Source organism: Micropterus salmoides, unplaced genomic scaffold, assembly GCF_014851395.1.
Source record: "Micropterus salmoides isolate LMB-PRFRI ecotype aquatic unplaced genomic scaffold, ASM1485139v1 Ms_hic_scaffold_13, whole genome shotgun sequence".
Taxonomy (NCBI): domain Eukaryota; kingdom Metazoa; phylum Chordata; class Actinopteri; order Centrarchiformes; family Centrarchidae; genus Micropterus; species Micropterus salmoides.
Window position 1 is genome coordinate 33,965,688 of NW_024040374.1, and position 15,530 is coordinate 33,981,217.

At 38.5% G+C, this 15,530-nt stretch overlaps 2 protein-coding genes across 3 annotated transcripts in view; one reads left to right on the top strand and one right to left on the bottom strand.

Annotated features, from left to right (window-relative positions):
• The first annotated feature begins 1,163 nt into the window (after positions 1 to 1,163).
• Positions 1,164 to 8,955, top strand: ahsg1 (alpha-2-HS-glycoprotein 1). Its single transcript, XM_038716908.1, has 7 exons — positions 1,164 to 1,459; positions 3,757 to 3,867; positions 4,032 to 4,116; positions 4,824 to 4,993; positions 5,265 to 5,381; positions 7,874 to 7,951; positions 8,382 to 8,955. The coding sequence occupies exons 1-7, from the start codon at positions 1,262 to 1,264 to the stop codon at positions 8,811 to 8,813; spliced, it is 1,191 nt and encodes a 396-aa protein (XP_038572836.1). The 5' UTR covers positions 1,164 to 1,261; the 3' UTR covers positions 8,814 to 8,955.
• A 222-nt stretch (positions 8,956 to 9,177) lies between these two features.
• The window catches only part of sass6 (SAS-6 centriolar assembly protein), a 29,309-nt gene continuing 22,956 nt past the window's right edge, over positions 9,178 to 15,530 (bottom strand). For both annotated transcript variants that reach the window (XM_038716905.1, XM_038716907.1), the window contains exons 13-16: positions 10,658 to 10,767; positions 10,255 to 10,355; positions 9,971 to 10,062; positions 9,178 to 9,510 (exon numbers count right to left, since the gene is read on the bottom strand). In XM_038716905.1, the coding sequence (XP_038572833.1) occupies positions 9,458 to 9,510; positions 9,971 to 10,062; positions 10,255 to 10,355; positions 10,658 to 10,767 (356 nt within the window). In that variant the 3' untranslated portion in view covers positions 9,178 to 9,457. The remainder of the gene's footprint in view (positions 9,511 to 9,970; positions 10,063 to 10,254; positions 10,356 to 10,657; positions 10,768 to 15,530) is intronic.

The window sequence follows — 15,530 nt, forward strand, 5'->3', positions numbered from 1 at the left end:
GGCTGCATGTTGAAGTGTCCTTGGCAAGAACCCTCAATTTCCCCTGGCGGCTGTTCCGCCAGCGTGTGAATTTTAGTTTATGTTCGAGCACTTAGGCTCAGTGTGTGGATGTAGGTTAAAAGTGCTTTAAGTGGCCAGAAAGGCGCTATACAAATATGGATCAGCCTTTTAGGAAAAATAAAAAGCATTTTTAACACTGGATTCAAACTCAGATCAATGTGGGAAAATAAACAGGTGAGGAATCCAGTGGCCTACGGCATCATCACCTCTTTCCCTTCTGTCAGCATAGCATAAAACAACTTCAAGAGCAAACAGCCAGCCATCACTCTTTAAAACGGGAAACAGCAGATCAACTTGTGACCACACTGTCTGTGTTAACCAAGACCATGTCCGTATTTTACTTGTTCCCTTCACAACCAAGCCGCCATTTAACACAGTGTTGTTTACAAGATGTTGATGGGTAATATTTATGTTAGTAGCCTACTTAAACATGAGTAGGGTTCTAAAGACATTTTAGTCTGGGCTAAAGCAACACCGTCACCCTGTCAAATTGGCACTCTTGTCATGGAAATGACCACATCCGGTCTGGGAATATGAACAAACGGGCCTTTATGCGTTTCTGTTTTCTGGTGATCTTATTTTGTGTTATTGAAAATAGAAAATAAAAATCAAATTTTTAAAATTTCGCTCATCCTTTTTGATACTGAAAAAAGAGAAATACTTTGTCATATAATTTTATTTATTTGAACTTTGAGTAAAGCCGTTCGGATGTCTTTACTTTGGGCAGCAATTTACTCCTAATCCAGAGTGTGCAATCCACCATTTTTTGTGTTTGATTTTGTCCATGAAAGTCACAAATAGAATTGGAAACGCTGATCGACCATGGTGGAATCCACATGGTATATTGGTATGTTGCAACTACAATTCAATGCAGCAAAGTCATGAACGAGGTTGGCCTATATTTTGAGATCATGTCATAGCCAAAATGATTATGTTCACCAGAAATGTCATTAAACTGTGATGCAACCGACGGATTGAAACTGAACATTTGAAAATAAGCTGCACTGATCTGGTTGAAGTCTCTGTTTGTTATTTGGCAGCTCTGTGGTCCTGTCCTCGTACTACATCTCTTATCTCATTTGTCCTTTATCTCTCCTCCTGTTTGCCACTCTCTCTCCTTCCCTCTCTAGTCTGTTAACCCATCCATATCTATATAGGCTCACTGGCTGCAGGAGTCTGCTTCTTCTCTCTGCTCTGCACTATGAAGGAATTACCCATCCTGGTGTTGCTGTACTCAGCGGTGTTGCTAAGTAGCGCTGCTCCAGTTTTGGAGCCTGTAACATGTAGCGAAGATAGTCGTGCTGCAATGGCACGTCTGGCAATGTTTCACATCAACGAGCACCATGACCACGGCTACAAGTTCAAACTCAATGAGATCCAAGGCAACAAAGTGGAAAAGGTATGGGAAATGAGCACATGTGGCTCAGATGTCCAACTGTGGTTCAGTCTTGCCCTAATCCCAGGGCAAGACTGAACCCAGAGTTACTGCTAAGTGTGTGTGTGTGTGTGTGAATGGATGAAGTAGTAAAGCGCTTTGTCCGTTAAGATAGAAAGGTTCTATATGAATGCAGTCTAAATGCAGTTGTTCAGCTACTTTGACAGTTTCCTTTTTATGAGAATTTTATGTTACTACAGCTCAGGGACAAATATTTTCTTTTTACTGGATTACATTTATCTGACAGGAGTTACTCTCTCTAAATAACAGCCATGTTGGTTTCAACTCAACAATGACCTTAAAGAATTGTACAGATTTCAACCAAAGTTTATTTGTTTTTTTCTCTCCGCTTTTTGTTTCTTTCAGTCCTACAGTACTTTCCCACTTCACTAGTTTCTTCTGTTTCTCCTTTTCCCGTCTGTCTTTTCTTTATTATCAGTACTTTTTTAAACTTCTGATCTTTCTTATTTCTTCTTACTACTCTTACCGATACTCCTTTTTACTTTTACGTTACTTTTACTAAATAATTTGGGGTTTTTTTTAAACAGTATTTAAAAAAGAATTAATACAGAACAGGATTAGAAATTAATGTTTCAAATATAACAATAGCTATAATTGCTACTGTGATTCACTGCCTACAGGTTCCACTTGTAGAGAAAGGAGCAGCTGGTTTGTCTCAGCCAGCATGTCCAGCATTAAGAAATGTCAAACTACCCTAAACAGTTAGACAACAGACAGAAAACTTTCATTTTAGCTTGTCTGAGACATTGCTGTTAACCGCACTAGTGTGCTGTGCTGTGTAAAACGTAGAGGATGAGAGACTGCAGACAGAGCAGATTAAAATATCGCTTTCTTCAGTGTGGTAACAAATTACACTAACCCTTAAAAAGTACTGATTAAAGAACCAGTAACGTCTGAGCTTATCAATACTGCCATCTTTAATAATTTAGCCCTCAAGCCTGAGTAGGCTACTTTCCACAGCAGCACCCAATTTCATGCTGATCAACTGTGTAGCTGTACAAGTCCTTTAAGATTTAGAAAACTCTTATGTGGTTATGTTGTTTGGTCAGTGTTCATCCATTCACTAAATTATTTAATTCAGTCTGGAAAACTATAAAACAAATAAGAATTATCTTTGTGTTTAAAACTGTTTTCAAATAAACAATTTTTTTTGGTTATTTTGTTATGTGCCGTTTGTCTGCCATGCACATGCACAACCTGAACTGTAGTATGCACACCTCATGAGGATTTGGTCAGTTATACCAGCGTCTTTGATCGCCTTAACCCCAGTACTGCTCATCATCATCAGTGGTGGAGGGAGTCAATTGGCAGCATCATGATCACATGCAGATCCACACTAGGAATGACTGTGTAAACTAGGCAAAGTGTGGAGATTATTTTATAAATATATAAATCTTCTGGGTATAAGCTTTTTTAACAGTGAAGTTGATACTTCCCCAGGTGTTGTTGATTCATTATCATTACAGTGCTTAGCCTACTGTAGCTTATAACTCAGAACATTTCTAATAATGATGCCCATATGATTATTACACAGGCTACACAAACACAGATACACCTCAGAAATCAATAAAATGTATGAAAGTTTTCAACTTTTTTCACACTCCTGCAAAGTGCATGCAGCACCCACTTTCTGTATATACACATCACCATGAAAAGTCAGAAATCCACAAAATAGGTAAAAAAAAACATTTTGTAGATTAGCCATTTTTAGATCATAAGAACATAAACGAGTTTTTCTTGTTTGACAGCTACAAAGAAATCCCTCAGACAATATATTGGATCAGTTCATCCATTCATATAATTATTTCATTCAATCATTGTCAAAATATAAAAATGTTTATTGTTTATTTTTAAACACTAACACAAAATAAACAAACTTTTTTAATTAGATTTTTGTTTAAGAATTGTGACAAAGTGAGTAGGTTCTTCTATTATGTAAAACTGAACTGTCAGTGCTCTATGGTAGACAAAACGTTTTTTAAATGTTTCTCAAACATAATTTTGACATTCCTGTATTGCAGCCTCTTTTTGGTTGATATATATGCTGATTATATTAATACTAAGACATAGCAATGTATTAGTCAGGCTTTACTTCCAATACATGTTAAATTTCTTTTTTCAATAGTGCTTTTCATGACAAGAAAAACAAGATGGGCTACCGTGTTAGGGAGGTGTAGGGACATTAATAACTTCATAATACCTCAGTAATTGTGATCTACGCTTTACTTTGTTGTTTCCAGGCTGACAATGGCTGTAACGTTGAGTTGCTGTTGGACCTTCTGGAGACAAAATGCCATGTTGTTAACCCTCAACACTTTGAGGATTGTGAGCTCCGTAGAGTGGATGAGCGGGTAAATGCTAATCAAACCATTGTTTACTCCAGTTCCCCTTTATTAGTCCTGCTTCTAACTCATATGCAGCTGGAAGGTGGGCACACTGATTTTGACATCTTTTCTATAATGGAGATGTGAGGCATCTAGAGTAAAATTTGTAAAATGTGTCTGTTTCCCTGTAGGAGGTGATGGCCAACTGCACCGTAATGATGACTGTAAAAAATAGTGATGCCAAAGTCACCAAATATGACTGTGACACGCGACAAGGTGGGCTTCACTCCTGTTACGTATCTAACCCTATAGTTTAGAGCTTCCCAAACTTTGGAAGCTTGATGCCCCCTAAAAATTCAGCAAAACCTCCAGGGCCTGCCTCTCATCTCATTTCATCATGGACATACATAATAAACACTGGCTAGTAGATGGCTCATTGCACAAAACAATAGTGTATATTTAGTAGTAGCAGTTCCAATAAAACCAGAGAGAGAGAGAGAGAGAGAGAGAGAGAGAGAGAGAGAGAGAGAAAGAGAGAGAGAGAGTGAGAGAGAGAGAGAAAGAGAGAGAGAGAGATACTTATTGCATATATGTGACGTTCTGCTCTAGCAGCATTGTTTACCTAAACAAGCATGCCAATAACACATATTAAGTTGAATTCAGACAGAGAGAGAGAGAGAGATAGAGATAGAGAGAGATAGTCTGTTGCAGGTAAAGATGATAGGTGAAGATAAGTTTTATTTACCAATAGTGTACCTAAATACTCCCACATTCATTTTTCGGAACTCCAGGAGACCTTTGAATTCAATATGATCTTTTTTAAGCAAAGTTCTAGTGCACAGTCATGATTCAAGTCTCTGAGAATGCTATATTTGTTGTTTTGAGTTGAGTTAAATAAGATGATGATGAGAAACTGTCATTGTTCACATTGCTGTGGAACCCTCATAAAGCAGCCTCATTCATAACAATAACTCTGTGTGTAGTAAAAACGAACATGGAGATGATGATGATCTGCCCAGACTGTCCCACGCTGATCTCACTTGACAGCCCTGAAGGTATCAAGTCTGTTAATGAAGGTGTGAAAAAATTCAACCAGAACACCACCAACCAGCGCTACTACATCCTGCAGGAAGTGGGACGGATAAGCTCTGCGGTACAGATAATCTCTCTCACACACACATGTTCGGGCATGAAAGATTCTTCTTTTTTGTGTGATTATCACAGACAGAGACAGGGTACATGATCAAACAGTGTATGAATGTTTGTACCTGTAGTTGTGAATTAAAACTGCTCAGTAACGTGTGTCTATAATCTCACATTAAAATAATAATAATAACATCAGTAGCACATCTGCATCCCTTCCCTTTACACCCTGCACCTTACCTTCTTTTTCCCAATGTGCTCTTATTCTTCTTGTCTCTCAGTACATGATGGCGACAGGGATGAGTTACTTTGCTGAGTTTGCCCTTGTGGAGACTCATTGCCCAATGGGATCGAGAATCATTCCTGAGGCATGCAAACCCCTCTGTCCTGACAGAGCTGTAAGTACAACTCATACATACAGAAGTTTAGGAAACATTCAGAGCCACAATTTGACAGGTTATGTGTTGAATTTAAGATAAATTATAATATGTACCATAAAACTTTGATTGATAGCCGGGCTTTTATTTGCTAAAATCACTGAAGTGACCCTGCCTAGATTTGGGACAGGTGTCCATATTGGACAGGCCTTTAATTCCTCTTGCACAAGACTGAAATAGGTTACTATGAAACAGTGTATTTATTTTGAACAGAATATTACTGTTAAAAATTGATAATATCAAACACACGTCATAATTTCACTCTATAACTTGTTATATTGTGAAAATCGTATTGTATTGTGAATAGGATTATAAATAATCAAGGAACGGACACATTTAGACTTTACGAGCGCTTCAAAGGTAACGGAAGTCAGCACTTTTTTTCCCCATTCCTTGTACCATGCTGGTTTCACCGATAAATCTATAAGAATTAGACTTTGGGGCTTGTTGTTTCCGTTAAATGAACTGAACAATTGACTTGTGGAGATGTCCATACTGACACATTGATCATACGTTTAAACATTTATATTTGTAATGATATAAGCAGCTTAGAAGCAGCTAAAGTGGGCAATCTGGCTGGGTTTAAGAGGTTTTCACAGAAGAAGTGCTATAAAAATAAAAATAAAAATATAATTATGGTCGCAAGCGGCAATGATCGTGTACCAAGCAAGACCCAATGCAGATGACTTAAGAGATTAAAGTGATGAAAGATTTTGGACTTGAAGCCTTTATTAAAATAATAACTGAAACGCAAACTTGATTTTTACACCATGACCTTGATATCAGAGATTGTCACTATATGGACCTGACTAGTGGGTGAAATGTTCAACCTACGTGCAAAATTTTGTGCTTCCAAGTTTTAAGGTTAATGCTGCACTTTTATTGCAAACACTTTTTAGCAGAGAAAAATGTGTCACAGGATCGAAATAAAATAGGAAAACTTCAAATCACTATTATATGAACACCTCAATTGTTGGCAAATCAGACTTGGTCATCAGGGGATTTGAACCCTGGAACTTAAGCTACCTAAAGTAGTGGACTGACTGACTGAGCTACTGGTGAGAGTTTATGCCTACACATCTTCTCACAGGTAGAGGCAGTGACCTCACATGTGCCTGATATTTTTGTCAGGTTAAACTTTAAAGTCTACAACAATCAAAATGTTGTTGATAAAATTCTGAAAATAACAAACACATATCATTCTGCTGGTTTTAAGTGGGTTGTCCATTATTTTGATGGTGTTTGATCCAACACAGAGCAGAAAAGAAAATGTTGTGCATACTGTACAAGTTATAGCAAGATACTGAACATCACTGACTTCTGAATTGACCATAGGTTGCAGTGAGGCAAACATTTGTCAAATATCATTAGATGTGCTGAAAAAATCAGCACTGTAGAACGCACAGGTGATTTTCTAAGATTTTTGGAAGTTTGGAATAAGAAATGTCTAGACATTTACATTTGTTGTAATAAGCCAAGCAATAATTACCAAATTTTATGCATCAACTGAGTAGTGACCCTAGATCGTACAAACCGAATTTTGTGCAAATCTATACAGCAAATTACAAGGTATAACCCTTTTGTATGTGTAGTGACCCTTGCGGAAGAACATCCCAGGACTGTTCAGCGAAGCTTGGACCAAGCATCTGAACAGAAGTTTGGTTACAATAGCTAAAAATTTACGGGCATTTATGTAAAAAAAGTAAAAATGTAAAAATTTCTGAAAAATAAAACATATCAAAATTCGTTTTATATCTTTTGATCAGCGCTAGATGATACAAAAAACCAAAGCCGTTTTCGAAAAAATTTAGTTGATTTTTTTAGCTCCACCATGAGGTCTATGATTTCTTTTAATGAGTAGTCAGTGGAATTTGCAACCCACCTGCCAATTTGGCGACTTTTTGTCCAGCAGTTTTTGCTGCCCAAACACTTTTACTGGAGAAAAATAAGAAAGAAAGAAAGAAGGAACCCAATAGGGCTCCTGCACCTTTGCAGCTTATGGTTTTTGGACAACAATGGAGCTCATTGGCACAGAGAAATAATATATAGTATTTCAGTCTTTGGATACACACACAGTACTTGTGAGAACGATCAGTTCACTGGTTCACTTGGTTTAAGTCTACACGTGGGATGTGTCGATAACAAGGAGGATACAGAAGACAGATTCATAAAATACAAACTTAAAACCTCTATAACCCTTTAAGAACATACTTCAAAATTATTCCCATAACAAATTTCAAGAACGTCCGAACAACTAAAATGTCTGGGTTTCCATTATTCCATCCTTTTAGCAGCTAGCATCCAGGACTGTACACAGACTGGATCAGAGCCAGGCAGTCCATTGTGTTCAAGAATGGTAACAATACAACTTTGGTTGTGATGTTCTATATTTCATTCACTATTGGTCACTCAATTTCCTACTTGCTCTGTTTGCTTCCCTTCTCTCGCTGAAGCATCATGCTGTTTGCAGTTCATCTTATTCCAGTACAGACGGACTCCAGTCTGTTGAGTGTGAATTCTATCCCCCATCGGTGAGTCCACAATCTAAACATACATGTACTCATATTCTACTTTATGCTGCAATTCATATAGTTCTCTCTCCAAAACTCCAGTTCTTCTTGTGGAGTGTCTTCTTTTACTCAGTAATTATTTTGTTTTTTTATTATAATATATATAATTATAAAAATAAATCTGTTAATCGGAAAGGTTGGTGGTTCAATCCCTGGCTCCCCCTGGTTGCTTGTCGAATTGTCCTTGGGCAAGATACTGAACCCTGAATTGCCCCTGGCGGTGTGAATGTTAATTTCCGTTTGAGCACTCAGTGTATGACTGGTGGATGTAGTGTAAAAGCGCTTTGAGTGGTCGAAAAGACTAGAAAGGTGCTATACGGAGCATTTACATTTACAGGTATAACTTGCAGAAATACACTTCAACTAACTCTGTTGGATTTATTCTAAACAGAACAGTACTACCCTTGGCCCTGGTGAACAGGGCCCAGGTGAATGTAGGCATCGTGGTCGCCCCTCACATGCTGGCGGTCACGGACACCATCGCCATACTCACGGTCACGGACACCGTCCCAATGCTAGCAGCCATGAGCACCATCAACATGCTGGTGGTCACGGACACCATCGCAATACTAGCAGTCATGGACGCCACCCTGATGCTAGCGGTCGTGGACCCCCCCCCCACGCTGGCGGCCGTGGACCCCCTCCTCATGATGCCGGTCAAAGACAAGACAGGAAAGTTGGACCCCCTTTCAATTCCTACCACCGCCTCAAACCCTTCCTTTCCTGCCATGGATTCCGGACCAATTTTGACCCAGCTCTCCACCCCATTTGCCCCTGGCCTCACTCTGAAACCAACCCAGACCCAAAACTGAGCCAGTCCTGAGATAAGGAACCATGAGTGTTTGTTACTGTTCTGAAGACTTCTCTTAATAGTCTCTAATGTATGTAAGACGTGCTAAAGTCCTTACAACATACAACAGAACATGTAAAATAAACCATTAAAGTGTCATTATTTGTGATGCAAAGTACTTCCATTGATCTGCCATGTGCTGACTACCAAAAGAAATCATAAACTTGACAAACACCAAAAAGCACTAGTATTTACACATTTTTACATTTGATGAGGGCTTAAAGTTATACAGTAAATACTCTAAATTACTGTGAACACCAATTGGAAAAGCTTTTTAATAAAGACTACACGTCATAACTGAAATCCAACTGAAAATAAAAACAAGATAAACACTTAATGATGGCAAACACAATTTACTGTATTAAGAAAAAAGTGAAGAATTTTAATTTGAAGACTTTATACATTCTCCATGATCAGCATACAGACAGCATTTACTTGAACCACAAAATAGAAAATAGACATTTAAGACCATTAGCACCCATAAAAATAACAATAGCTTTTTAATAACATTTATTTATCAGTAACAGTTTTGTACAGGAGCTAACACACATAAAGCGGAAGATGAAGCTGGAATAAACTTTCTGTTTGCTGATCCTTATATGTAGCTGGGTTCTGCTTTATGCAGAGAAGTACGCAGAGGCCATGGAGGGCTTTGTTCGCTGAGGGAACTCTGAAAAGAAAATGGAAATAAATATTGTGTAGTATTTACTGTTTATACTGAATATTCTGAAGCTTGTAGTCCATGCAGTGCTCTAAATGATGAGCGGTTTTACCTTTGTTTTGTTTTTTATTTATAGTTTTTATTTAAGGGCAGGACAAAACAAAAGGTAAAGGGTGGGGGGGTATTGGTACAGATTAACATTGAGAATAATAATAATAGTGCCAAAGCAGTTTCCAAAGTTAAGTCATTATTGTTCATATATTCTCTAATGATAGTCCATGGGGCACCTAGTCTATTATCATAATCCTTGAGGTTTGAGGCTGCATTCTCCATCCATAATGAGTCCAGGAAGTCTTTCAGCCAGTTGTATTTGTTAAAACAGTCTGGTTTATGAATTTTCCAATTTATGAGAATTATCCTCTTTACAGATAAGAAGGCTAATGTGAATATTCGTTGCATTTTACCTTACCTTTGTGAAGCAGATTAGACGACAGGCCGTAGATCGGGATGCTATCATCTTTTCTGTCAAAGTACTTAGAATCCAGACCTGTGGAGTCTCCACTGAGGACAAGAAAGTAGGTAGGTAGATTTATTTTGTCACAATATAACAGGTGAATAACACATTTCAGCATAAGAAAATGTAAACGGAGTCAGATGCCTCTTTAGACATAACGTACCTCACAGTATAAACACCTGTATACTGTGCGGAATAAATTCAGAATATACTTATCCGATGCAATTATCCAAACTCACATCTGTCTGTTAGCTGGCTGCGCTGCTCGCTGTTCAGCAGGAGTGATATCAGCCGCCACAGGAGATACAGCAGGTTTGCCTGTCTGAGGATAAAACTGTGCCTAGAACAAAACATGGATACCTTTAACTGGTCTCAGAGGTAATAGTTGATAAAAGGTATAAATTGTAGGTAAAATCTTGTTTTTCAAGTAAGGCATGAGGCTTTAACATTACCACCAAAAACTGTGACATAAGTGAACATTATTTTAGCCTAATCAAGTTAAAGACAGTTGCTTTCTATATTTGATGTAAAGTATAAAAGTGTTGTTAATGTTTACAATAGTGTGTATGTAGAAAGGTTAAAGCCAGGAAAGGGCTAATGGCCTTGGTATGGCTGTAATCACAGCCAGGAGGTATTTCCTACCTTCATTCCTGTTGTTGTGGATGAAACTGAAGGATTCTCAAAAGGTTTAGGAGACAGTGGATCTCTGGACATCTGCTTTTCATTTAGCTGCTTGTTAAGCCAACTTATAACTGTGGTAAAAGAAAAATACAATAGAAGAGGAGAGAGGTGTTAAAAACTGGTAAAACAAACTGACATGGTGCTTTGATCCTCTTACTTTTAGATAACTTATCAGTGTGATGTTTAATGTTGTGAATTATTCACCACTGCAATTCACTGTCTTGACATAGCTATTTTGTTTAAAACAGTCTCTTCCTTCTACTGACATTGTTTTTAGCCGAATATCCATTTTTCTTGAACAGGCATTTATATTATATTATTATAATACAACAGATTGCCCACAAGTGAGCTGGTTACATGCTTCTTGTCAATCATTTTCATTGGAACTACTTTGTCTTGAAGAAACAATCCTTATGAGAACTACTGAAGGTGAAGTTTGTGGTATTGTGATGTAATTTGTTTTATATATAAAATAAATAAATTCTAATTTATTAATGTTGTGAGCATCACAAAACTGTATTGGTGTTAAGGATGGGTGTCAAAAAACACTGTTTAAAACTGTCAAGTATGCACATGCTGCTGTACAGACAAAAGTGTTGTAAGAGTAGGGGAGCCAGGATGTATCATTTACATTTATTCATTTAGCTGACGCTTTTATCCAAAGCGACTTACAATTGCTATATACGGATGCTGGTCATATAATTAGAATATCATCAAAAAGTTGATTTATTTCAGTAATTCCATTCAAAAAGGGAAACTTGTATAATGGATACATTCATTCCACACAGACAGACTGATATATTTCAAGTGTTCATTCCTTTTAATTTTGATGATTATAACTGACAACTAATAATAAACCCCAAATCAGTATCTCAGAAAATTAGAATATTGTGAAAAGGTTCAATATTGAAGACACTTGGTGCCACACTCTAATCAGCTAATTAACTCAAAACATCTGCAAAGGCCTTTAAATGGTCTCTCAAAAGACAACCATTGACACCTTGCACAAGGAGGGCAAGACACAAAAGGTCATTGCTAAAGAGGCTGGCTGTTCACAGAGCTCTGTGTCCAAGCACATTAATAGAGAGGCGAAGGGAAGGAAAAGATGTGGTAGAAAAAAGTGTACAAGCAATAGGGATAACCGCACCCTGGAGAGGATTGTGAAACAAAACCCATTCAAAAATGTGGGGGAGATTCACAAAGAGTGGACTGCAGCTGGAGTCAGTGCTTCAAGAACCACCACTGCTGCTGAGTGGTCCAAAGTTATGTTCTCTGATGAAAGTAAATGTTGCATTTCCTTTGGAAATCAAGGTAGAGAGGAAGAAGAGGAAGAGAGGAGAGGCACAGAATCCACGTTGCTTGAAGTCCACTGTAAAGTTTCCACAGTCAGTGATGGTTTGGGGTGCCATGACATCTGCTGGTGTTGGTCCACTGTGTTTTCTGAGGTCCAAGGTCAACGCTGCCGTCTACCAGGACGTTTTAGAGCACTTAATGCTTCCTGCTGCTGACCAACTTTATGGAGATGCAGATTTCATTTTCCAGCAGGACTTGGCACCTGCACACAGTGCCAAAGCTACCAGTACCTGGTTTAAGGACCATGGTATCCCTGTTCTTAATTGGCCAGCAAACTCACCTGACCTTAACCCTATAGAAAATCTGTGGGGTATTGTGAAGAGGAAGATGCGATACGCCAGACCCAACAATGCAGAAGAGCTGAAGCTATCTATCACTATCAGAGCAACCTGGGCTCTCATAACACCTGATCAGTGCAGACTGATCGACTCCATGCCACGCCGCATTGCTGCAGTAATTCAGGCAAAAGGAGCCTAGTATTGAGTGCTGTACATGCTCATACTTTTCATGTTCATACTTTTCATTTGGCCAACATTTCTAAAAATCCTTTTTTTGTATTGGTCTTAAGTAATATTCTAATTTTCTGATTTTCATTGGTTGTCAGTTTTAATCATCACAACTAAATGAAATAAACATCTGAAATATATCAGTCTGTGTGTAATGAATGAATATAATATCCAAGTTTCACTTTTTGAATAGAATTACTGAAATAAATCAACTTTTTGATGATATTCCAATTATATGACCAGCACTTGTATGTCAGAGGTCACACGCCTCTGGAGCAACTAGGGGTTAAGTGTCTTGCTCAGGGACACATTGGTGTCTCACAGTGGATTAGAACCTGGGTCTCTCACACCAAAGGCATGTGTCTTATCCACTGGATTCTCACCATCCCTATCAATGCGGAAATTAAGGCTTATAAAATTGCTGCTTTCCTGGAGAACTGATTAACGCTGTCGCTGTTTTGATGGGTGTCTTGCGCTAAAGTGTCCCATGAAATGATATTACTTCCATCATGTCAGACTTGGAAGACAGCAGTTCATGGCTGCTTATGAAGTCAAGAACAAAGACAAAACCAACTTCGAGGGGCTGACACCAATTCAAGACCAAAGGAGGGTGAGACCGAGTTAAGACTAAGACCAGTGGCCCACATTACATGACACACAATAAAATGTGGAACATGATCATACGTACTTCTCAAATTGATCTGAAATATCCACATTCCCATAAAAACACCCACATACAAACACTAAGAGCTGAAATCAACTTAACCATCTTGATTCAACACTCCTTGTCCATGTTCTACCATCCACCTAACACTAGGGTTTGGCTATCGTTTAAAATTGTACGATATCAAAACCAGTACCCTTAAAATGATACCGATACCAACAGAGTACTTCATTCGATACCTTGCATTAAATGCCAACTGTTGAAGCCATAGTAGTTGATTGGTAAAGTATTATTTTTATTGTTGTTATGGACACGCAAGTTATCTTTCATTATTTCTTGTTTCAAATCACTGTTCCATAAAAGTATTGGGAAATTGTATCAGATCGCTCTTCATCCTCACTAGGTCATCCTCACGGGTAGTATTAGCCTATAAGGGGAAAGACTACAGCTTAGGAGTTTTTTATATTTGAATGAGAGAGGAGTGAAACAGTTTAGTGACCAAAAAAGTTGCGGGAAACAAATTTAAGGTATTTTTTTGATACGCGTGTTAAAAGTAAACAACTGAAAATTATTTTAACTTTCGATCAATAAACTGAATTGAAAGATCTCCGCGAGTGCTTTTTCCTTTAGTGGTGAGTTGCAAACATCCAAAAACGACAGTAACAAGTATAAAACGAGTCAGAGAGTCTCTTTAAACAAGTCACTAAACTATACTAAAGACTCACAAACAGAGGAATAGAGAGGCTGCACGCCCAGCTGATCAAACCAACTACATTTGAAGCAGCCGCAGCCGGAGACTCCTTGAGTAAAATCAGCTGATCGATCAGTGACAAGTGATGTGAATAGCTAATAAAAATATACAGAGAAGTGTTGAATGATACCAGAAGATGAAACCAACGGAAAGCCAAGCTTGTGGTGATAAACTGGCAATAGTGATGAAGATGCCTGAGACCGCAGCTGAAGGTGAGCGGCTGTTAAAAATCACACATGGACTCTGTGCATGCAGGTTTTTTTTTTTTAATAAAGTCTATGGTGCAGGCACATAAGGGAAAAAAGGCATGCTCTTCTCTTTCTTTTGGTTGGTTGCTTGCGTGTTTGGCTGCAAGCAAAACCATACAAATAGTAATTTTTTGCTGTGATCACTGTGAGAACTACATTATAAGTTGCTGATTTTTAGGATTTCACTGTAATTAACTTGTGAGAAATTAGCATTGGTCACAGGGTTTTTATTCCTAAACAAAGTGTTGTCTGATTTACAATAAATGTCTGCTGGCATGTAGGTGAGTTTTAACATAGACCAATCAAGAGACAGAGAAACATCTGATGCCACATACATTTGCATTTCCTTTATTAACTCAGGAAGAGTGTATGCTAATACTCTGCCATTTGTTTTCCTTCATCTACCATTTGTTGGCTGTTGTTTGCTTTGTACTTGTTCTGTACTTAAGGAAAGGAAATGCTGAGTTCGGGAGAGTAACCTTGCGTTCTCTCCGTGGCCACGTTACATAAAGAAATGATTCAACACATCTATTTGACTCCGTATTCTCTGGGAAGGAATTGTTATCCCCGACATCACACAGGGATGAAAGGGAAGCGGCTGGACTACAAACGAGCTGTTTTCAAGCGGTTCAGAGCAGAGCTTTCTGTGGGAGATGGGAACTCCCTTTGGGCTGGACTTTGGGCTTTTTCTCTTTGCAAACCTATTACTTGCACAAAAAAAGTATACTCCATAAAAGGAGAGGGGAAAAGCCAAAAAGCATAATACCACCTCTTTAATAAAGCTTTGTGTTATTCTAAATTTTGACACCAAGATTAAAAATTTTAAAGCAAATGTTTATTGGTTTCACATATCGATCTAATTGGTTACTAATAACCGGTATCGGCCCGGAAAAAAACATATCAGTCGATCCCTAGTCTCAATACACTTGGAGGAGGTGCGCCGTGCCAGAGAGCAAACGAACGGCAGCCAGTTGTATTGTATTGGAACTCTGGAAGGAGAAACGCAGAAACCTCCTGTGTTTCGGGATGATGGAAATGTGGAAGTACGCGTCCTTCAGGTCTATGGAGGTGAGCCAGTCTCCTGGGCGCACACACTCCAGCACGTATCATATCGTCAACATGTGAAACGGACTGGAAGTTATCACCCCCTAGAATGAAGGTCTCAAGGCTATTTATACACAAGATGAGGCCGTGGTAGTGGACGTGAACAAAGCTCTTCAGGGCTGCGCGCCAGGGATAAACCCACTCGCGATTGCCTTAGAGGGCAAAGCAACAAAACAATACAATCAAAAAACTCTTAGGATATGAAGTG